Here is a 24,115-nt window from a genome sequence, read left to right on the forward strand (position 1 = left end):
TGCTAAGGCGGAAGAGACGAAACTTCAACAAACAGGCTACGGAAATCCTGAATGAGTATTTCTATTCCCATCTCAGCAACCCTTACCCCAGTGAGGAAGCCAAAGAAGAGCTAGCCAAGAAATGCGGCATCACAGTCTCACAGGTGAGAGAGCTCAGAGATGCGGCAAGACGGGTACTGCCAGCAGGAAACCTTAGTGTGGTGAAGAGCACTGCAGACCTCAGTCGAGTCAGTCGTGTCCTGGTGTTGAGCATCTAATTACTAAATGAGTTTAGTGAAAGTTAGCTTAAATAGATGGGAGAGCAGATGGCAGACTTGCAGATTGAAGCTATGGATGGAAAAGGAGAGTTTGGGAGAGGATTTAGAAGGGATGAAGACTTCATGGAACCACAGCTGTGTGTGCAGTGAAGGTATTAACAGCACAGAAATTATGTGGCGTGACCCACAGAGGCAAAGTCTTCTCCTCAAGGAATTAGTGCTGGGCTGGCTTGCAAGAAGAGCTCATTTGAGCTGAAAGTCCATTCTTAAAGCCCATGGATTGAAAGGCAGTAGGAAGAGTTGCACAGAGTTTGTTTGGTAAGGTAGAATGGATGAGGTCCTGGTGGGAACAGAAGGGTTTGGGACAGACAGGCTAATGATTACAGTTTGTGCCCAAGGAGGGTGGGCTTTCTCAGGGTCATTTGTCATTACTCTTGTACTGCGGGGCATGACATCTCCCTGACTTGCTTATCCCTCAAAGAAAGTTGATCAATAAAGACAAATTGAATTATTTCCATACATTCAAGGTGGCCACGTAGTTCCTGGAGTCTGTAGCTTTGACCTGGGTGCTGCTGGGATTTGTGAGGAGCACAGTCAGTCCTTGGAGCGTTCAGCCATACCCTGCTCAGGCCTGCCCTTCTTTATTTCCTGTCTTTTTGGAGCAAACTGCCTGACTGAAAGCCAATCTATATGACCTCTGGTAGTCTTGTCCTACTGTGAGCTTAGCACTCCCTCTAAGCTCCCATTGCGTTCCCCATCTTGGGCCACATCCCAGCACCAGGCACATGCCTCTTTGTCACATCACTTGAGTAAACTGAAGACAGCGGTAGCATCTGTTGTCCTTGTGAGAGCATGTCTGCCTTCAGCAGGAGCAACAGCATCCAAGAGTAGGTGTCGGCACTGTGTTGAATGCCTGCTGAGTGACTCTGATTGCATCCCATGGGTCAGAAGACCCAAACGTTGATTCTTCCCAGAGTTACCTATGAGAGACAGCACATATTGGCCTAAGTAAAATTACAACTGTCCTGATGCTTCCCCTCTCACTTTTAATTCATCTGTTCGCACTTACAACTTCTCCCTCACAAAGAGAAAATGCCCAGGAGAAATGCTGCACGTAGGATGTTTTTCGCCTGTGCTGCATCAAGGCTGCTTGTGCCTGTCTCCAGGATCTCCCTCCCATCTTTGTCCAGAGAAGGCAGAAACAAACACACATCCAGGTCTCTGGTTTTGCTGAGGCTAAGTGGGAACACGGGACAGCATGAATCTCTGCAAGGCCTGAGCAGAGTTAATTTTAACTCAAAGGCTGACCAGGTGTAGGCAGGTTCTTTGCTTCACAAGTTTTAAGATGGAGATAGATTTTGGTGGCTGTTGATCCCCATTTCCTTCCCAGTGATGCTCAGAGTTCATCCACTGGCTCCAGCATTTGAAGCCCAAGAGCTGTTGTAGAGAGAGGCCCAAGTAGGAAGACCAGAAAGGAGCACATTGTCATCAATGAGAAAGTTGACCCAAGAAGTGGAATGGAGCTTCTCGCAAACAGCACCTGCTTCTGGTTACCATCGAAATGTTCGCTCCCGATCTGTGTTGGCTGCTGATCTGAGTTACTACCTTTTGCCTCCCAGGAATTTCTGCAGGTTATATTTTCTTTTTTTCCTGCTCTGCAGCAGCGCAGGGTTGGAAACCTGCAGTTCAGTAGCAGGTAAATTGGTGGATGAAGCCACTTCTGTGTAGAAGCTGCTGATAGCAGTGCAGATAGAAAGCATTATAGGAATAATAGCATATGGATTTCAGTTTTCAACACCCAAGCCAAAACAATTTCCCTAAGATGAGGGAAAAATCATGAGCTTCCCAGGATGAACATCTAGTATGGTCTTCTGCGTCTTGGTGCTCAGACAGGCCTTTCGGAAGGGGAAGCACTGATGTACTTGCTCTCACCAGCAAGCAAAGGGAGAATGTCCTTGGAGTCCCACCAAAGGGGTTGATCTGCTAGCTCAAGATTGCAGCTCCAAACAATACTTGGGGTGTTGGAGCTCTGCAGCATCCTCTGACATTTGCCCATTCTCGTCATCCTGATGAGCTTTCTCGAGCAAGGTCAGTAGCAGCTGGAAGTTGTCTTCTGCTTAGATATCTGCACATAGGAAAACATTCCTCTGATTCTCTGTGTTCAGTGTTGTCAAAGGAGAAGCTGAGAACTGCTTCCCAAATTGCAGGTTGAATATTTCCCATGTCTTCTCTGAAATTGTTCACAGTTCCCACAAGTGAACAGGGTTATCATCAGCAAAGTACTGAGCGGAATTTCGGGAATGCTGAGTTCATGGTGTTTTGGGAGGTACCGTGACGTTTTCCATGAGAAGCAGCTCTGGCCAGATACCACCCCCGAAGCTCCCGGTTTATGTAGCAGCTCATGCTAAACCCTACAAAGCCGAGTTCAGGTGGATGAAAAGCACCCACTTCTGACCTTTTGCACTGATTTCACACAGATGGATCAGAAGCAGAGCTTCAGTGCTACCAAGGCAATTTTGTGTGTCAGCCTGGCCTGAGTAAATTTGTTAGATCTTTTCCGTGAAAGACAGGAGAAGGGACGTCAGGGAACCAAGGCATCTGTCCCCATCAAAGGGAGACCGAGGTGGAGCAAATAAAAACTTCCAAAATAACACGTACTCGTTTTCAAATTGTGCAGTTTCAGGGTCATTTGACTTTCTCAGATTTTTTTAAACCCATCTGACATTTTCATGGGGTGGGTATAGTGGTTCCTGTGGAGCATCCCCATAGTGTATGACCCATCCAGCCAGATGTATCTGCACAAACCCAGTGCTCCCAGTTGGTTCCCACCACCTTTCCTGGGCCTGGTATGGCATGCACAGTTAGAAGGTGCTTCCTTCCACAGCTAAGAAAATGGGGGGAAAGAGGGAAAAAAGAATATGCACTATTAACCTGAGCTAATCCACCTTCCACACCAGCTGCACTCACCAGAGCTGAAATGTTAATGTCTTTGTCTTCTCTTGAACTCACTCTAGGTATCAAACTGGTTTGGAAATAAGAGAATCCGGTACAAGAAGAACATAGGTAAATTCCAAGAAGAAGCCAATATTTATGCTGCCAAAACGGCTGTCACGGCTACCAACGTGTCAGCACATGGAAGCCAGGCTAACTCACCCTCAACTCCCAATTCAGCTGGTTAGTTTTTGTTGGTTTATTTTCTTTGTTTTGGGTTGTTAGTGTTCGTTTTTTTGTTTGTTTCCTCCTTTCCTCTAAACTCTTTGTTCTCTCCTTCTGGTTATTTCAATTTTGATTTTCTGGTTTTGGTTGGCTCACTTTTGTGGTCTCAAAAAATAATAAAAGATGAGTTTGTTTTGGGGGGTTGTTTGGTGGCAGGGGGGAAGGGGGTAGTTTTTTTGCTTACACACACACACACACACACACATTTTTTCTCTCTTTTTTCCTCTTTTCTCTTCTTTTTTCTCTTTTTTCTCTCTTCCCCTTCCCTGTTCTGTTTTTGTTGGAAAAATGATGTGATCAGACCTTGTGACTGACAGTGCCGGGTTGGGGGTTTTATGCACAAAATCAGGAAAATGATGTGAAAAACAGATTGCTGGAATTGCTCGCACTTCGTGGGGAGAAAAAAATATGATCAAAATGTCATTGCGTAATGATGAAAGCATGGGTGACCTTAATGCATAAAATTGAATATTTCTGGGATGTCCTAACTCACAACATTTTGGGGGTTGTTTTGGGTAGATTTTTACCCTTTGATTTTTCCTTCTGTTGTGGTTGCCATTGGTTGCTTACATGGCAGTGTCTGGATCACCTGCAAGAGTGTGCTCTGTGTGAATTTTATTTTCCCTTTGTGTCAGTGCAATCCAGGGAAGTCCATGGGTCCTTCCCTTTCCCCTGTCCCTGCCCATTTACTGTGGTTTCCATTTGTTTGTTTTGAGGGTCAAAGGCACAGAGCAATTTGCCCAGATTTCAACTCCTCTGCTAGAGAACGATGCTTTAGTTCATGTGTGGTCCCTACCACGAGGACGACCAACCCAACAATGCTCCCAGGCTTCAGCTGGCTGTTCGTGCTCCGTTCCCAAGAACGATGGAAAATTAGGATTTGGTTAAAAGGAGGAGGAAAAAAAAAGTGATCTTCATGCGTGCCATTTACTTTGTTACCCATACAAATATCTGTGTGCTGCTTTTCTTTTTAGAGGCGGGAGGGTGAGTGGGAATGTGTCACTTTTGTGCCTTAGAGCTCGGTGTCTGCTCATGGTGCCCTTTCACCAGGGGGTGATGGCTCACTGTTGTCAGGTAGGCAGCTTAGAGGAAGGAAATGATGTGGGCAGCAGGAGAAACTGGATGTTAAGCAAACCACCCATGGTTCACCATGCAAACACTGGTTGCTATCAGGACCTGCTTCTGTAGTGAGGACCTGCTTCAGCCCTGCCTGTGACAGGTATTGGAGGATTCACACCCCAGAAGCAGCCCCAGATCTGGAGGATTTGAGTGGAAAGTGAGAGCCAGGGGTCAAACAAGAGGAGAAGCCAGAGGCATGTGTCTCTGGCTGATCTCCCAAAGCAGCCCTGCTCTGTGCTGGGGAGCTGGTGCACGCCTTGCAGGGACTCACCTGGGTGGCTGGCACAGAAGCCAGTGGTTTATGCAGTTGGGCAGTGGAGAGAAGTCCCTACACACAACCCCCTGATTTCCAGAGGAGGTGTTGCTTGCTAGGGGTCTGCCCACAGAGCTACCTAGAGCAGAGATGTTGCAGGACAGAAATGCTGCTGGGGGGCATCTCTCCCTCCTCCTCCTCGCCCAGGGCTGCCTATGAGCGAGCTCTGCCACCTGCTTGGGCTCGGTTGATGTGCTCAGAGGGCTCAGGTAGATACGGCAGAGTTTTGCAGGAACAGATGGTTTGCAGGAATGTTATTTGATACTTTTTTGTTTGTTTAGGGTTTTTTCCCCTTTTCCTTTTATTGTTTGTATTTATTTGTTTACTGCTGAAGATTCAGATAGTTTTAAAAATGTCATCATCCTTTCCAGACAGTTCACTCAAAATACCTGGTCATGTGGGGTCTCTTGACTTTAACACCCCCTTGTAGAAAAGGCTGGAAGGCAGAGAGCAGAGGAAGACGTTGAGGGAGATGCCTGCTGCAGTCCACATCAGCCTGGAGCAAAGCGACACAGCTTTTCCTTCTTTTCCTCTTTTCTTCAACTGGAGTCAGATCCAAAGGTCCAGAATAGCAAGGGAAGATCTCCCCAGCTGAACCATGGGGATGTAACAGCTCAATCAAGCATCCTTGCATCACCACATTGTGGGGCAAAGCCCATCCTGAGGACATCTGAAGGTGTGTGACTTCTCCTGCTTCAGGTTGTCCTGGAGGTGCTAGCAGCAAGAAGCACACCTGTACACACTGGGTCTGAAATAACCTGCCTGTGAAAGGTTTGGAGGACGGTGTCAAGGGCCATGAGCCATCTGGATATGCTGAATTGCCCTGGGAGGAACATCAAAGTGGATGAAGAGGTGAAGGACTAAGATGGCTGATGCCCATCCTTTTACACCATGGACTTTTTTTTGGTTTTAGATCATTGGCTGAGACTTTTGTGAGGAAGGAGACTGAGCAAAGGCTGGATTTGCAGGGAATTTTTGGGATCTTCTGGTTTAAATACATTGTAGGGCATGTGGAAAGAAGGAGGGTAGGCAAAGGACAGGTCATGAGAAATAAGTGACCTGCAACACTGTCCCTGGAGAGCCATGGTGTTGGAAGAGGAGGTGGAACTGGATGCACTGGGACCTGGGACAGGAGCTAAATTCATTTCTGCTGTGGCTACGCAGGCCCATCTGTTCTCTGCATTGATGCCCATGTTACTGGAGATCGGTGAATGGCTACAGTCAGTCAAAGAGATTGGCCACACGTTGACAAGGGCAAGGATTGCATCTGTCTGGCCATCTGGCACGTTCAGAGCAGGGTCCCCCATCCTCGGTCACCCAGGCCTGAATGTCAAACACCTTTTCATCCTGAATACGCACAGTTGGGCTTTATCAGCCAGATGTTCAAATAAGCTGAGATGCCTGGTGTATTTGGGCTAACAACTCCCCATCCTCACTTTGATTGCCCAGACAGTCTCAGCACAAAAAACACATGGCAAATGAAAGCTATTTTATGTGGGCAGACCCTTTTGCCAAACAGAGTTCTCAAGGGCCACACACAGGTGATGACATCCAGTGAAGTCTTCCATGCAGAGCAGCCAAAATTGTCCTGAACTGATGTTTTTTATTCCTGCTCACTCTCTTGTTTTGCAAAAATCTTGTTACAAAGCTGCTGATGAAGGGTACAGTGCTGTCCGGTGATTTACTACATCAAGCACAGGCCTGATTGCTGTATCTTCTCTGCCTTTCTCCATTTGTTGCAATCACTTGTCTAGAACACAGCGCTGGAGAGGACCCTGCTGCTCTGATCGCGGTCTCACTGTCTTCAGTGTTGGTTAACAAGTGCAAAAGAATAAGTGTCCTGCTGGGTCATCCCAGGCTTCTAGACCTGTCAAACTCAGTGGCTTTGTCCAGCTGAGGAGCTGCATGGTCCATCGTGTTTTTCCCTCATCTTCGGCCATGGTAGGAACACAAGTAAAAGTTACAGGGAGGGTAAATTCTGTGCTCTCAATGTGCGTGTGTCATTGACTTCAATATGTATACATGACCAAAGTTGACTTCAGTGGTTCAGTGTGCTGGATCTCTGTCTCAGTGGTGGTAGGTGATGGAGGCAGCAGATGAGGACGGCTTGAAATCAGCTCCAAGTAACGCCATTACTATGTTTGTTTATTCTTGATGCTGTTTGAATTGTTGGACACTTTAGAGAAAAGGACTCTTTAGAGGCGGAAGTTGAGACTGTGAAGATGTTAAAGAATACATTAGAGAAGCTGGAGAAGAAGCTCTCTGAAGAACTGGAGAAAAGGGGTGTAAGGAATACCAGCAATCAAGCTTGGCAAGGTGCCTGAATTGGAGGCAAACTTGAAGTGGGTTTTGTTCATTAGAAATGTTAGGAGCGGCAGAGGTCTCTTTGTGGGCGTTGTTTTGATGTAGGCTTTCACCCAGTGGCAAGATCGAAGTGCTATACCTTGTTTAAACATTTCCAGTGCTCTTTCTAAAGCTGGTGATGACCTCATAGAAACTCAGCACTAAGGCATAGTGGGGATAGGTCTTGGATTTGGTGACATGTCTAGATACTGAAGGTGAACCACTGTTGACGCTACTACAAGTCATGAAAAGTGTTGTTTTTTCTGGTGTGGGTTGTTTTTTTTTTTTTTTGGTCTATACACAATAGCATCAAGGGACTACCATGCCAAGGTCATAGCCCTTTCCTCCTGGGCTCGTTAGTCAAACATGGTTGTTACTTCTCAGTTCTTGAGGAGCCTCAGATCAAATTGTGACCACTGAAGACTTTGGTGTGTTCATAACAGAGCCTTTCAGAGGGACAGATTAGATTTATGATGGAGCCTCCTCTAGTGGAAGGATTTGACTTGCATTCTCAGATCTTGCCTCCGTGGAGGATACCAGAGTCTTAATTTGCAGCGCTCTTCACGTTCCTGCCCTTCTCCCACCCCAGTGCATCAGCCCCTCGTAGCTGTGTCTCTGAGACTTTGGGCCATTGTAATTTTCATACATGGCCCGTACGTAGACAGCAGAGTGCTGAAGCAGCAGAGCGGCAGCGCAAAGGGCTCTCTGCAATTACGCCTCCAATACAAACTCATCCATACATGCAGGGCCATTGGTATGCGCATATTTAATCTTTGCATCCGCATCAGCAGCCAGACATGTTTACCGTTTAGATATGCACATATATTGTAAAAATACCCTGTGCCAATAACAGTATATATCTTGTTAGTGACATCTCCAGCACTCCTCGTGATTTCCAAGACACCAGTGCTCTTCAGAACTAGAGTTTTTGGCTGTTTGTTTATTTTTATTTCCTTCCTCCCAGTCTCAATTTTATGGTCAGGTTTGTTAAGTTTCTATAAAATATCAGTTAAGTTCATGGCATTTTTATTTGTTATTATTGTTATAATTTTATTTCAGCAGGGGAAGGTGGGATGAAATCTTGCTCTGCTGGGGGCAGAGCTGTAGCGGAGTCTTGTCAGGTGCTCAGGGCTTCCCGAGTCTCTTCCCTCCTCTGCCACTGAGTATTTGTGTGATCTCAAAGATTTCTGCTCACCTTAAAAGAACGGGAGAATATTCTCTGCTTCTTGTGAGCAGTAACTGCAAAGTCCCTTGGTTCTCAGCCACTCTGGAGTACAAAAGCATGTTATTGCTTTGTGCTTTTATGCCGATGGCCAAAGTGATTGTTCAGAAAACCCAGTTGGAAGCATCTTTGTGTCTGTGAACAAAGTGCCTGACTTCATGCTTAAGGTTGAGCGGTTTCAGGGTGGGCTCTCCTCAGTCTGTCAGCTCCTTTCCATAGTTTTTTTGCCTTTAAAACAGCGAGTAACCTGAGAGGTCGGGAAGTGACAGGAGCCCTTTGCCAGCTGAGCAGAGGAGGTGATGGTTACAGCTGCCTCCTGACGAGTCTGGGTGACTTTACGCCGCGGTGTGGGATCGCCGTCTGGAATGGGTTGGGCAGGAATGACAGTGAGCGCAGACAATGAGCTATTCCTGATCCAGGACTCGCTGTGCTCCAGATGAGTCTTTCTCTTGACTGTCGTGGGCGTTGTATCTAGCAGTGATGTTTCTGCTTGCCTTCAAATCTGAGAATTGCCAGCACCTGACAAAAGAGCCAGTTGCAAAGAGAGCAGCAGAGAGTTTAGTGAACATGAAGTCTCCAGCACAGGCCTGCCACCTGCTCCGTGACCTTTCTTGGAGGTGGCTTCCTTCAGAGGAGCCTTCCTGGTCCACCTCCAAGGCAGAGCCGGGGTCCGTCCAGAGTTGTTTCTTCTCTCTCCAACGAAGGGAGAGAGATTGCCAGGTGTTTCTCAGAGCGTACGCATGAGCCATAGTTGGGCAATTCCACCAGGACTGTGGTTGCCAGTTCTTCCAAGTTGGAAATGGCAGTGGAGATATGAGAGTGTTTCTGGGGTTGGAGCTGAAAGTGTAGCTGACCTGGGCCCCTGAAGTCTCTCCTTTCCAAGGCTAACGTAATGTGTATAACCAAACCTTGCACGTTGAGCTGTCTCACACTTAACGCGCTGATCTGCACGACAAGTTCTGAAATAATCCCATAAAACCTTTTTATTTTTTTTTAACCCCCTTCCCTCCTTCACCACCTTCCAGTTACATAATGGGTTTGTGTCTCTCATTCAGTAGCTGAGGAGGTGCTCAGTTATCTCAAAGCTGAAAGCAGAAACCCTTGTTTCTGCGAAGGCGGAATTTTTTTTTTCATTTGTGTTTTTTCTTCTCCTGATCCCACCCAGTTGTCTTCACCTTTTAAAATCTTTTAGCGTAACATGGACGACTGATGCATGCGGTGGGAAATTCGCTTATAGAGCTTGTTCTTCTGGGGCAGCTGGCCCAGGAGGGCTGTGACACCCTTGCGTTCTCTCATGGCCCGTCATGATGAAAGACACTTGCCAACATGACAGGTGCTGGGAGTCTAGCCCAGGTTCCTTCACGTTTTTTGCAAGCCTTCGCTCCCGATGTTCTCCATGTCCTTCCAGTGCTGGGTTCCTGATGTCCTGAAGGCAAAGCCCACGCGCTGCTCCCTCGCTGAGCTCCCCGGGGCTCCGGCCGTGGAACTGGATGGGGTCTGGACGTGCTCACCCTGCAGAGAGCAGCCTGGTGTAGACTTACCCACCCTGATCTGAGCTTCTCAGAAACAGCAGTGTGGACCCAAAAAGGCTTCAGCTCTCGGCAGCGAGGCTTGTTTGGGTAATTCTCTTCTCCAGTGCAGTCTGATGGGTGAACACCTCCAACAACCGAGATTTTCAAAGCTACCTGAAGGATTTTGATGCCCTGAAATGCAGGGAAAGGGCTGTCTGAGTCCTCCAGGCTGGGTTTTGTTTGTCTTAGTCCAGAGCATGAAGAATCCTTCCTCCAGCTGAGGAGCTGTTGAAGAATGTTCTTGGCATTGAGCTGTAACAACATGTGGCTTTGAATAACCTCAAGAGTGCATCCTTTTATTTTTTTTTGTTTTGCTTGCTCTGTTCTTTATACTACTAACCTGACTGTGTGTTTTGTTTTTGTGGTTGCTTTGCATGTTGTTCCTTCCTCTTGGCTGAGAGTCATGGGGTGGATCTTTTTCCTTTCTGTGATTCAGGTGCCTCACTCTTTCCTTTCCAGGTTCTTCCAGTTCTTTTAACATGTCAAACTCTGGAGATTTGTTCATGAGCGTGCAGTCTCTCAATGGGGATTCTTACCAAGGGGCCCAGGTTGGAGCCAACGTGCAGTCACAGGTAGGGACCCATCCGATGTACTGCCAGTGAATGCATTAGTGTTGGAGGAGCCTTTGATTGTATTGGCACTTCTCCTTCCCGTCCGAAAAAGAGCAAATCTCAACCAGCACAAACAAACCAACCAAGACTTAAAAAAAGGCAAACCAAACCGAAAAACCAACCAACCAACCAAAAAAAAGCAACAGCAACAACCGCCAAAAATTCAATCCAAAAGAAACGAAAACCAAACACCCAAACAAACCAACAACCATGGTCTTGAGGAGAGTTGCCCACACTTTGTGAATGCATTTGGCTCTGGCTTGATAGTCGTACTAGGAGGAGAGGAGGTTTAGGAGAACAGGCATGACCTCAAACAAAAGCAGCTGAGGTTTAGGTTCTACTTACTTTTTTCCAAGGGAAGGGGCCAGATGTTTGGACTGGTGTCTCATTTTACAAGGCTTCCACTTACTCTTGTGATGCCAAACCACGTGTCTGCTGAAAGGCGAGAAATGCTCAAATACACAGCTAGATTTTTCTCCTTTTTTTTTTTGGTAATTAAAAGCCACCCCTCATCATCTCCAAAGCACAGGCACTCACAGCACCCATGTACACACCAGCAAGATAGAGCAAGGGAGCTTTGAGTAGCATTACTGAAACGTCAACCTGTGCTTTTGGCAAAAAAAGAAAAAAATTAAAATAGCCAGGAATTCATTCAGATCTCCCACCTCCCATCTGGCATCCAGATGTGCCATGAGTCTGATCTCTGGTATCTAAGGCTCTGTACTGTGTTGAGAGACGACAGCCACTCTGACACTTCTGCATCGGGCAAGGAGAGCTCTCGAAAGCCAAGGCTGCTCCCCTGGCCGTGCTGGATGCCATCCGTGGGCAACGGGACGTGCTGACTGTGCATCCCGTTGCCGGGGCTGGGCTGGGGGAGTGGAGGGAGAGGAACGGGAGCTGCCGGTGCCTTTGCCATGGTAGGTATGTTCTCCTCCTGGGCCCTCCAAAATGAAGGCACTTGGCTGGCTCTGAGGATCTCCTTCCACTGCTGCGAGCATCCCGGCGCTTGGGGCTGAAGGGTGGAAGGGGATAGGAAGGTGGGTCCTGGAGCGCGGTGGTGGAGCTGGCGGCAGTGATGTTCTCCAGGAGGTCCCACCCCACGCTTGCCATCCCCGTTCTCCCTCTCCGCTCTTCGTTGCAAGACTTGGGACCAAGGAGAGTGTGATGGGGCAGGCGCGGGGTGGCAAGGGAGGCAGGAGTGTTCCTCTGCTCGGCTCTTACCACAAGATCAACTGCGGTTCTCTTTTCCCCCTCTTTAAATACATACCATTATTATTATTATTACTGTTTGTTTTTACCTTGCCAAAGATAAACCAAAATGGGTTTTTTGCCCACTAACCTTTCATTCACGCTAATTTGTGTCTTTGTTGTCGTTGGTCTGTTTAGGTGGATACCCTTCGCCATGTTATCAGCCAGACAGGAGGATACAGTGACGGACTCGCAGCAAGTCAGATGTATAGTCCGCAGGGCATCAGTGTAAGAAAAAAAAATAGGCTTGGGTTCTTGTTTTTATTTTTTTCCTTTTTGTTCTCTCACTACCAATTATTTCAAAGCCATAGGGCTCAGAATGCCACTTAGTAGGACTTGTCTTTGCTTTTACGGTCACCTAGTTTATTGCTTCTGTATCGGTCACGCCAACGGCAGAGCTTTGCCCACAAAAAAAGTGGCGACCGGGCAGGCTTTGTGCAGGCAGCTGGCGTCTAGGACTGTCACAGCCGATCAGCGTTTGCCCGGCACCTGCGGCCACACGCGCTCGGCCGAGAGGAGCTGCTAAACAGGTGACACCTCGCGTCACCGCGGTGGGGAATGTCACCACAAACACCCCGGTCCAGAGGTGGCTCCACATGGAGGCCAATGGCACCATCCTGGAGCGACCATCTAAAAATAACCCATCCCTGGCCGGCATCCGAAAGCGACGGGGTTGGCGGCAATAACGCTTGCAAATAAAAAGAGAAAAAAATAAAAATAAACAAAGCCAACCAACGTCAACCCAAGAAAACCTCGCCCAACCAGGCTGGAGGAGGATGCGAGGGGGAGGGCGGTCTCTGGAGCATCTTCTCCTTGTTCTTGGGTGCGCTGGCGGGTTCTGACTAGCATGAAAATTCGTAGCGACAAGCTGTGTCGCACAGGGGGAAATCGATCAGACACACACAAGGAGAACCCAGTGTAGATTCGGGACAGCAATCCAACTTCATTTCTCAGATCAATCGTCCACCATCTCAGTGGCAGTGACAGCAAGCTGGGAGAACAGGGCAGCCTGGAAAAGGAGGCTGTGAGCGCTGAGTGGGTGGTGGCGGTGGTGTCCGAGGTGGCACGGAGGAGGGGGTGGGTGGCCTTGGACGTGGCTGGTTGCCGCGATCCCCATCGAGGAGGCTGAAGGTTGAGGTGGGGTGACTCTCTGGGTGGGATGGTGGTCCCGTGGTGGAGCACCCCAGCATGGTGCACTGTCTGCTCCCATCACCCTCCCATCCAAGGCTTGTGCCGGTTGTCACCTTGTGTGTGACCATCTTTGGGCTGGCATGGGGAGAGGGGTGCGGCGGGACGGGGGGCTGCGCTTCCCTCTCCTGCGGGCACCATGCTTGACGTCAGGAGGCAGAGACAGGGGCAGGGAGGATTTGTGAAGTAATGTAATTGAACATGTGCAGATAATTATGTCTCATTACATAAGCCCGTTGCAAAAACGGCACTTGGAAATGCCACATGAAAGAGCCTATCGTTCCGCATTAATTTCTCCGCGCGCTTGAATTTATTCCCTTTCTGGCTTTTTAATACTTAGAGAGTAAATGAATCGCAGGCTGATCATGATAAGAGATGATACTTTTGTATAAATTAAAATACCCCCAAGGAAAGAGGCTGAGCTGATTATGGTTGCAGTTGGCTTGGAAAATAACAGTGAGCTGGGTTAAGCCAAAATTTGAGGGGGAGGGTTGCTGCTGGGGATTACGAGGCAGGGAAGGGGCAATGGGGGAGAGGAGAAGAAAGAAGTAGTGGAAACTCGAAAGCCAAATAGGACAAGGAGCACTGGGTGTTTCTGGCTGGGCTACTGGGAGAACCAGTGTCACCATGAGCAGCACTGAGAATTGGTGAGCTGAGAGCGGCAGGGGCTGAGCGCTGCCCCCTGCACCTCCCAAATGAGGACCCAGCATGGTGGCATCTGATGGCTCCTCAGGCTGGTTTCTGGGGAGGACAGGAGCCCAAACTGGATGTTGTTCAGAGAGGGGCAGAGTGGCAAGTGGTCAGAGTGACCACCTGGGTTTGGGGAGTGACTCCTTGTTTCTTCATAAAGCTGCTGGTAGGCACAGAGAGCAAGGCAGGGAGTCCAGAGCTGAGCAGATAGTTTGGGAAGCATCTTCTGGGTTGTCTTTCTGTCCCCAAATGTTTTGTTTCCTCCATATCCCAGGCCGCATGCTCCTGCCTGTATCTTTTATTGTCACTTAGTGTCTTCCCATCCAGCTAGGTCCCTTGATGGACTCCACTTTGTCCACCCTGAAGCGTGGCTGCCCTCTGGGAAGTGTTGGTCCTGGGCAAGGTCCTGGAGAGCTGCTCAAGTGCAGGCGGGGTGGCTGTCTCGTAGCAGGCATGGCTTCCCTGCCTCTCCCCTGAACCCTTTAATGCCAAGGAAGGGCAGCGCAACGCGGAGGAAAGCTGCTAGTGACACAGAAAGCTGCCGTCGCCGCGTCACCCCAGCATCCCCGTGAGCTGCTGGAAGGAGATGAGCCGAAACCTAGTCAAGAGCCCTGTCACAAAGATGTCTGCACGGGGCTGAGGTTAAGTCATCCCCGGAGCCTGTCAGGGCTGGGAAGTCAGCAGCAGGTTGCCCAGCTCCACCGCTGTAAACCTTGGCGGGGGAGACAGCGCTCGAGGTTTGCCTTCCTTGGTGGAGGATGAATTTTTAAACGCGTGTAAGTCGTGACAGCTGAGGACGAGAATCTTCCCAAAGCCTCGTTCCCTCTGTGGCCCTGCTGCTCGATGTCTGACAGGCCGCTCTGCGGGCCTGAAAGGGCTGGAGTCAGTTCTGCATCGTTAGCAGGATAATGGACGATGTCCCGTCTCCGTGACTGGCGGTGATGGCTGAGGCAGAATGGGAACAGCCGCCTTCTCCTCTGCAGGTGGAGATGCCATCAGGCAGGGCTGGTCCCATTGAGGATCAGGGATGCTTTTGGTGGTGGAAGGATGGTAGAAGCAGAAGCTGTTTTGAGGATACCCAGCCTTGGGTAGCACTGAGAGGAAAGAGGCACCCCCCCACACCTGAATGGAGGGGGTGTTTGGGGCCTGAGCCAGCCCTTTTTGCAGGCTTTGAGGTTGGGGGTTTTGCACCGTGAAGTGAGAGGTGTCTGGTCTCTCTGGACAGTGCTTGTTTGTGTGCGTGCATGTGTGTCCCCAGCTAGAGGTCCCCAAGGCTCGGGGTTTTGAAGCATTTGGTTCTGGTGGGTTGTAGTAGAAGTTGGGTCCTTATTGCCATAATCCTTTGGAAGGTCCCAACTCAAAACATCGCCCTTCCTGCTGCTGCCATGTGCCCTAAATACACAAAGTGTTTTAGGTCCCCTGTCTGCTAATTAATGAATGAGCTATAGTCATCTTAAAGGAAAAACGTTTCAGAAATGTCTTAATTTAATTTATAGATAATTTAAAAGTTAAAAAAGTCTAAAATGAGGGGCTGTAAAGTTCATCAGAGTGCAAGGTTTTTGATTTAAAGTTCTGTTGTGCAGAGTTGTGCCTATTTACAGAGTGGTTTGTGTGACCGTGATGGCAGCAGTCACTGGCAGGTTGTGCTGTTGACTTTTGCATCCACTCCTGTCAGCAAGGACCACTGAGCACTGGAACCTGTAGGAGTTGAGACCTCCTCGCTTGTGCTCAGACCCCTTTCTCCAAGAATTCAGGTCTTGGAAGTTGCTGCTCTGCTCCTCAGCAAGCTGTGGTTCACTATCATGATCAAGCTACAGTTCATCATCGTGATCATGAGTTGGGATATGGCAGGCTTCATTGCCTGAGCTCCATCTGTCAGACATGCCTTGGTGTGTCCTCAAGACTGCTGCCCTGACCCTTGGAACACAATGGCCAGACAAGGGTAGATTCTCTGGTGTGTGATAAGAGCTTCAGTGCATCTTATGAGGAGACCCCAATAAAAGCTCTTAAAAGTTCAGAGGTGTGAAACCTCTTTGAGGCTGCTCCCTGCCTGTCAGACTTGCTGTTTTTTGGTGTGTTGGGAGGCTGACCTGACACCCTGCCCCATCAATGGTGGGACAATGATTTGGTCACAGAAGGTGGGACATCATGACAGCCTCCGTGCAAAGCAGGGGGCTCCGTTAAAAATAGGCAGAATGTCATCTCCCAGCCTCACGTAGGAGGCTAGGCAGAGAGCCAACCACACTTACTGGAGGTTACAAAAATTCTAAGACCCGAAAAACAGGCAGCAAAACCAGTTGTTTCAGTGGTCCGTCACTGGTGCTCCACCACTTGGACAGCCACCAAGGACTTGCTGATGCTCTGACACCAGGAGATGACATTTGAAGAGATGTCCTGGAGATTATTGCTCTGTCTTTAGCTTCTGCCCCTCCAGAACAAGTCACAGCTGTGTGCAGGGGCTCCTTAAGAGGTCCTGCGAGGAACAGCAGCCTCTTTAGAAGACTCTGTCTATGAGGGAAACCCCAAGGGATTTATTACAGTCAAATCTCAAGGCATATCCTGGCTTTGGAAGGAGGCAGGGCTAGCCTGAATGGATATGATGTGGAATGGGTGGAGTTAGGTATGTCCTGCACATGGCGTGGTCTGTGCAGCAACAGGGTGAACTCCAGGAAAGGAGGGATGAGTGTGGTTGGGGAAGGATCCGGCCTCCTCATGGAAGGCTTGTCCATATCAAAGGATGGTGTCAAGATGACAAAGTCACGGCCAACTTTGAGGACTCCTTTCCATCTCTTGACCCATAACTTGGGGCCTCCCCAGGCTGGGGGGGCAGGAGGGTGCGGGATCCCTGTCTGCCTCTCCTCAGCATCCTCTTGGCTTCCCATGGATGTGACCGAGGTGGTCATGGGCAGCACGAACTCCTACAACACACGAAGGCTGATTCCCAGTCTGCAGTACCATGGGGCTCCCCAGCATTTTGGAGGGGGCAGAGCGCTAAACACCAAGGCACTGCAATAGGTCTGCAAGATGTTCTTTCTCTCGCTCCTTCCAGCCGCAGCTGGCACGCAAAAGCCTTGCTAAAAATAGTGGAGCACAATGGGGACGGAGCCCTGCTCGGTGCGGCTCCCTCCGCTCCCCCACGCCTGCTTGCTGTAATGACCCTGCAAACACTAAATGGCATCTGAGTGCATTAAGCAGCAAACTCTCCAGTGACATAGCAATTACGGCTCTGAAATAGATTTGGTGCGTCACGGAAGATAAGGGTTTTGAAAGTTTCTGTTGTGATTATAGCTTGTAACTCCAACAAATAACAGGCTTGGTAATAAGAGGCTGCCAGCACAGCTATTGTGGTTCTCTCTCACTGATGGCACGTAAATTGCTATTAATGTCCTAAGTGTACTTGAATATGCCAGTCTCGGGGCGGCGGAGTTGGCTCTGTGTCTCTTTTTACGTGGCCTGTCATTGTTGGGCTGATAATCTACAGTAATTGCTGCCTCTTGCAGCGGTCCAAGACGCGTAAGGGTGGATATTGCATCTCGGGGAGCGTGGGGACGGTGGGTTGGGGCCCCGCTGCGGACAGAGGCTGGTGGGGATGGTGGGCATGGGGAGGTCTCTTAATGTTTCCCATTCTGTCTGTGCATGCCTCTGTCCTTTTTTTTTTCTGTGTGTCCCTCTGTGAGGTGGTTTCACCCCTCAGAATGGGGGTCAGCTCTTGGCTCCCATCTCACCTGCCTCATGGGCAGGCAGGAGCTGGTTGGCAGCATGGGCAACCTCCCCGCAAGTCCCAGATGGGTGCTTTGGGCGTTGAGGATTTTCCTGCCCTTACTTCACTTTGGGAGTTTTTGGGGTCCCAGCTGTCAGGGCCAGTGATGGATGCCCTGTGCCAGGAGGGGCAGCCAGAAAGGGCAGAACAGCCTGGGTGTGTCTCAAGTGGGACAGCTAACTGCTACCAGCCCGCTCGGGCAGTGGTTGGGAAGGATTAATTAGCCAAGCACTGGATCAATGTCAGAGTGAGCAGAGGAGGGTGGGTGCAACATCTGCTCCTCCACAAAGGGGATGGCAGCCACAGAGGAGCAGCTTCTGTGTGCTGCCGGATCCTGCCTGCATCAGTCAGGACCCTCCGGTAGCTCTGCTCTCGAGTGGCTGCAGAATTTGCTTCTGTGGCTGTTTTTAGGAGGAGAAACAAGTTGCCCACCCTGCTTTGCTGTACAAACCCTCGGAGGGTTGGGATGGTGGTGGCATCTCTGTTATGCTGTGGACTGGGGTGATGGGGAGTGTGGAGGACCAGCCCCAGGTTGGCAGAAATTTGTGGTTTTACTGCAAAGAGAGGAGGGAAAGGCTCTTGTAGTGGGAGCAGAGAGGTGGCCCAAGTCCCCGAAAGCAGCAGAAGCATGTGGGCAGTATGACCACGCAGGGGACAGGGTGGTCAGGAAGGCAGCAAGGGTGGACATGGAACTGTGCTGGGGGACATGGCACAGCTCAGTGGTTCTTGGGGACCCATTCGTTGTTCTGCGTCTTCATAGCACCTGGGGCTGCATAATGTCCCAGGATGGGGTTTCTGGAGTGAGGTGTTTGCTATTTTTCACCTCCCACCAAGGGGAAGGGTCTTATGGTCATGGTCCTTAGGGACATGGTTTAATGCCAGTGTTGGGTTAATGGTTGGACTCAATGTTGAGGGTGTCCTCCAACCAAAATGATTCTATGATGTTTGCCTCTGCCAAGGGAGAAGCAGGGGATCCAAGGTGGATGGGTGGCTTGGGTAGGGCCAGCTCTGCTCTTGGGTGACTGACATCTCTGTGTCTCCCTCTCCATAGGCTAATGGAGGTTGGCAAGACGCTACTACCCCGTCGTCGGTGACCTCCCCCACAGAAGGCCCTGGCAGCGTTCACTCTGATACCTCCAACTGATCTCCCAGCAAATTGCATCCCTGGCTGAGCCAGCCCCGGCGGGGGCAGGAGGGGAGGGCGCCTCTCCTAACACTGCAGCAGTCAGACTGGAGGTGAACCCAATCAGCACACACAAGAAGACTCCTTCTCTTCTCTGCTCTTCGTCGGGATGCTTTTTTTCAGCCAATCTGGACACTTCTTTATACTCTCTTCCCTTTCTTTTCTGGGTAGAAGTCGCTCTCCCCCCCGTCCCTGCCACCACCACAACACCGCTCCCATCCCCTCAACCCCTTCCCACCGAAGGATATGTCAACATGTAGAAGGATTTTTAAGGAGGAAAAGCAAAAATCAACCACCGCGACACAAAACAGCCCCAAAGCAGTGTACGGCCTCGCACTGGGCATCTTTCTGAGGAGCCACAAACATACCTCAGTCACATCTCACCCCTTTACTCGCAGGCAGCCTCTCTCATCTCTCACGCTACCTCTCCCTAGGGAACTGTCACCGCAGCCTCGCTGCCACGTCATCTCCGCTGGGCCGGCCGCAGCCAGCACATCACCTCTCCGTGCCCAGCCCTGCCTCGGTGAGCTGTCCCTCAGGCTCTGCCGGTGACAGGGCGGGTGGACACAGGCCCCTGTGCATGTAGGAGAGGGAGCCAGCATGCTGCCCTTCACTTCAAAAAGGTACCGGCCCATTCCCACTCTGGGGACACTGGTGACTCCTCCTGGTCCCTGCCCTGCTCTACCGTGCATCCCAAAGCTGCATGAGCCGTGAAACCCCTCCGTGCTCCCTGCCCGCTGTTGGAGGGCAGGACAGGAGGGAAAGAAGGGAGGCAGAGGCAGGTGGGAACTGGCCGTCGCTGACGATGAAGGCGCTGAGCACCTCTGCGGTGTTCTACGGGATTGGGCATAGATTAATGGGAGCCCAGCAGACCTCACAGCAGCTAGGGAGGCTGGCGGTGGAGTGTTTTTCTGGTGAGGAGAGCATCACGGGGTGTTGACTCGTGTTTTTGGAAGCTGGAGGAGTTGTGATCCCCAGTGCAGGCAAGACCCACCGAGGGTGGTGCCACCCGCTGCCATCCCAAAGCCCTGCCAGGCAGTGAGGGATGGGCAGTGGGATCCCGGAGGCTGGATATGGTGGGGTGAGCACATTGGGTGCTTTTGGTTAATGCAACAGGTTTGCTTGAGGGTGAAGGCTCTATGAGATGGGTTGATGCCCCACTCGGGGATGTTGTTCAGCTGAAGGTGCTGGTTTTATCCTGGGAGCAGTATCCCAAGTCACGGGAGCACTCATGGGATTTTCTGCATGGCTTTTCTAGTTCACTTTTTGGACAAGTGGTGATGGGTGGTGCTGAAACACCCTTTCAAGCAGCTGACAACTGGGAGGACATGGCTTTGGTTGAGGAGCAGGGTGCAGAGGGACTGGTTTGCCCCAAGCAACGGGCTGAGCTTTGTGCCTGGGCAATACTTTTGGCCACCAGTTCTTCCAGCAGGTGCGAGGAGGCTGAGGTGGCCCACGGCAAGACCCTGGGTGTCCTGGGGACCGGGGTGAGTGCAGTGTGTCTGGCACCTTGTGATGGACCTTAATACCTCTTGGCAACATCTCACACTCTTGTATGTCCATGCCCACTCTGCCTGTGCAGGTACCAACCATCTGGAGATGGGAACTGCCAGCTCAGAGCAGCGTTAAGCAGAACAATTTAAAGTTAAAGCTCTGCCAGAAAAATTTCCACCTTTTTGCTGTCACCTTGCAGCATGACTCACCCGAAGTGAAGGTGAAGCCTGCCTTTCGTTGGGAAACAAGCCCAGAAGGCTCCAAAACACTTGCTCTGAAATTTCTGACCTTATCCTAAATACCTAAAGTCCTCATATGGTGTATTTTCTGTTTCTGAGCTGGTGGGATCAGAGTAGGACACGAAAGGTGGATGAGAAACAACACACGCTGCTCCATGCTTAGTCCTTAATTCTCCAGCGGTGAGACCCTTTCTACTCCTCCTTGTGCATCCCTTCCTGGGGATGGGGACGATGCTGCAGACATGATGTGACACGTGCGGTCGAGGGACCCTCCCAGCTGCTCCCAGAGCAATGAGAAGGTTGGTTCCCCGCGAGGACGGTGCTGCCCATCTTCCCGAGCCGTGCGCCTTCCCGCTCTCCTCCTCCTCCCCCAGTGCAGCCTTCGAACCATTTCCAGCTCCTTTTACACAAAACCGTTCCCAGGGTGGCGGAAGCAGCAGCAGTGCCATTCCGGCGGGAACACCACCTTACCAGAACGACCCAAAACCACCCGTTCACCAGAGCCGGCCCGTGCTGGGGGCGCATCCCCCTGCCCTGCACCCCTGCCCGGGCGGGCCCTCGCTCCTCCGCGGTCCTTTGCAAACCACCTCCTGGGTTTCCCGGTTGGTCCCTGCGGTTCGTGTTGCCGAAGCCGCTCACTTGCCTTTTCCTTTGGTTTGTTTATTTCTTTTAAATTTTGGGGGTTTGTTTCTCCTCCCGTTTCTCCCTCCCCAGTCCTGAGTGTTGTGGGGTTTTTTTTTTCCTTCTTCTTTTTGTTGTATTTTTTTGTTTTTCTGCCCAGAAAATCCTGACTTCGATACCAAAAAAAAAAAAGAAAAAAAAAAAAACAACCACAACAAAACAAACAAAAAAGAAATCGACAAAAAAAATAACAAAAAAACCCTGCAGAAACTAAAATAATAAGAAACACAACAAAACAAAAACACAAAAAAACTCGACGATTCTTTCAGCTTTATTAACATTTTCCATTGTTTCTTGCGATTTGTGTCTCGTTCTTTGTAGTATTGATGATAACGAACATTTGATAATGAATGTTCTTGTATATTCAGATAAAGGAGAAAAAAAAAACCAAAAACGCAGTTGGAATTTAATAGTGTTTATAATAAAAGAATAAAAAATGACGCAAAATTGAACAGGGGGACGGTCCCATCCCTGTTCTTTCTGTGGCAACATGCGCTTCATTCCTGTATAGTTTATAACATCAAACTACCTACATTCATCTTCTTTTTGTTTTGTTTGTTTTTCCCATGGTTTGGTTGGGGTTTTTTTTCCATTTTCTCGCATTTGTGAATTAGTTCAAGAATGCTAGAGAAGTGTAGAGTTGTGCACACTCATTTCTTCTTACACAATGTTTAAAAAAGTGACAGTAATTCATTTTGTAAGACTTTAAAAAGGAAAAAAAATGGTTGGAATAGCGAGCATTAATAGGTACAGTCTAACACTTACGTTTCTTAATGTTGAGACCCAGAAATTACCTTTTATTTCACTTTATTTTTTGCATTATTTGGGAGGGGGGCTTTGATGATGATGATGATGATGATGATGATGATGCTGAGTTGATTTGGACCTTGGCGTTGCCGCTTCCCCTGCGCTTTTGAGCTGTGACCCAAGTGATGTGAAAAGTGATTGTTTTTGCTGTTTTTGTTTTAATTTGGGTTTTTTTGGGGGGAGGGGGGGGGTCCCCCACCCATTTGAAGACCCAACCCCAGATCCTTGGCCGACTGCCGTGGGGTTCTGGGGGAGGAGATGCCGTGGGGTTCAAGGAGAAGCGCTGAGGCAGATGCCACTTGGCATCGCTTCACTCTTAAAACCGTTTTCCTCCTCCCCCTTCCCAAATAAAAACCACTTTTCACATCACTGAACTTTTTAGGGTTTGGGCTGTTATATTTTTTAATCCCAAGGTTTCGTGGAGTCCTTTTGTTTTTGTACACCTTTATTATTATTATTATTATTAAGACGATGTAAATCAGACGTTGCCTGGGGGGTTGGTTTTGTCGGTTTGCCTTGTTTTATTTTTGTTCTTGCAAAGCCCTTTCTATCTCTTGTAAAAATGATCCAGCTGTTCTGAGTTGCTTTTTCTTTTCTGTTTCCCCCCCATCTCTTTTTTTTCTTCTTCTTCCTATTGGATTCCAAATATTAAAGAAAAAAAAAAAAAAGGACAAAAAAAAAAAAGAGAAAACCCTAAAAAAAATTAAAAAAAAAGACTCTCTGTTCCGACCTGGGTTTGAAAATTTAAGCTTTTCTGCTTCTGTAAAGAAAAAGAGGCCTCTGTCTTTCTGATCCCAATTGAGACTTTTATGTTCTATGACGATACTAACAAGGTGTAGGTTTTACAGTTTCTGATTTGTACTGGTAATGCATATTCCAAATAAATAGTTTCTTTTGTTGCAAAAAAAAAAAAACAAAAAAAAAAAAAAAAACAAAAAAAAATTGAAACCAATCCTGTTGTGTTTTTTTGGAAGGACCCCGCGATGCTCTGGGGGTTCCCCCGTGGGGATGCAGGGGCAGGAGGGACTTGGGGTGCAGTGCTGGGGGGGTGCTCCTGGCCACGCTGATTTCTCCATTAAAAAAAGCATTTATGATCTTTCATTTTACAGTTCTAATTCATTGCTTTTTTGGACTTTTTAGTGGACTTATTTCCAAACAAACCCTACAATGGGGAGGATTTTCCTTTATCACACCCAGGGATGGAGCAGGGCTGGGGAGCAGGGGAAGGGTGGCTGGGGAGCAGGGGAAGGGTGGCTGGGGAGCAGGGGAAGGGTGGCTGGTTTCTTATGTGTTTTTGTTTGTTTGTTTGGGTTTTAATATTTTTTTAAACTAAAACTCCTAAATTGTTTTTTGCTCAGAAACGTTTTCAATTTATTTGGGTTTTTTTTAAGAATAATTTGCAGTTTTAAAAAAAGAGTCTGTACATGGGACAAAAACCAGCACAGCTCTGCCCAGTCCCCAGAGATGGGGGCATGAGACGTAGCTGATACAGATGAAAAGGAGATATAGATGAAAAAGGGCGTGTGTGGAGAGAGGGGCTGTGATTCCCCAAGTCCCGAGCTGTGGAAAAGAGGCAGGATCGGGGCTACAAACCCCCTGACACCCCGTGCGGACCAAAGCGGAGGGAACAAACCCCCCGGGGATGCTGGAGCTGCCGCCTGCGCTCCTCCATGGATTTCTTGTCAATGATTATTCAATCTCCAGCCTGACCTTTCTCTGCTAAATAACACGGCAATATCAGCGCGGACCAGCCTCCAGCTCCGGCTGTGAATTAACTGTATCGCTCTCCGGCAGGAGCCCCGCCGAGCCCCCGGCCGCCGCGCTGCCAGCCCGCCCCAGGAATTATCTCCTTCCAACGCTGCTCTCCTAACACCAGTTTAAATATCATCTTGCTCCCAGCTGTTTAATTCTAATAAACGTTCATCCTGGCTCCAAACAGAGAAATGCTAAGTCTCACTGGGCCCCGATGAGCAAAAAGAAGGCAGGTGGGAGGAGGTGATGTGATCCCCAGCTGGGGGATCCTGGTGTGTAGCATCTCGCACCTCTCCCAGCTCAGGTCTTTCCCACCTCCTGCAAAGAAGAGATTATTTTTAAGGTGGGAAAAGGGCACAGGAAGCCTCTCAGAATGTTTGGGGGTGGGTGGAGGAGCTGTGCTGGGTGCAGCATCATCCCT

At 49.3% G+C, this 24,115-nt stretch overlaps 1 protein-coding gene across 6 annotated transcripts in view; it reads left to right on the top strand.

The window, feature by feature from the left end:
* The window catches only part of PBX1 (PBX homeobox 1), a 126,149-nt gene extending 104,865 nt beyond the window's left edge, over nt 1-21,284 (top strand). For 3 of the 6 annotated variants that reach the window (XM_013368914.3, XM_065071867.1, XM_005498956.3), the window contains 5 exons: nt 8-143; nt 3,272-3,431; nt 10,501-10,613; nt 12,039-12,128; nt 18,590-21,284. In XM_013368914.3, the coding sequence (XP_013224368.2) occupies nt 8-143; nt 3,272-3,431; nt 10,501-10,613; nt 12,039-12,128; nt 18,590-18,682 (592 nt within the window). In that variant the 3' untranslated portion in view covers nt 18,683-21,284. The remainder of the gene's footprint in view (nt 1-7; nt 144-3,271; nt 3,432-10,500; nt 10,614-12,038; nt 12,129-18,589) is intronic. The other 3 variants (XM_013368920.3, XM_065071870.1, XM_065071868.1) reach the window with 2 other exon arrangements.
* The last annotated feature ends 2,831 nt before the right edge of the window (nt 21,285-24,115 follow it).

Source organism: Columba livia, chromosome 8 (assembly GCF_036013475.1).
Source record: "Columba livia isolate bColLiv1 breed racing homer chromosome 8, bColLiv1.pat.W.v2, whole genome shotgun sequence".
In the NCBI taxonomy this organism is placed as follows: domain Eukaryota; kingdom Metazoa; phylum Chordata; class Aves; order Columbiformes; family Columbidae; genus Columba; species Columba livia.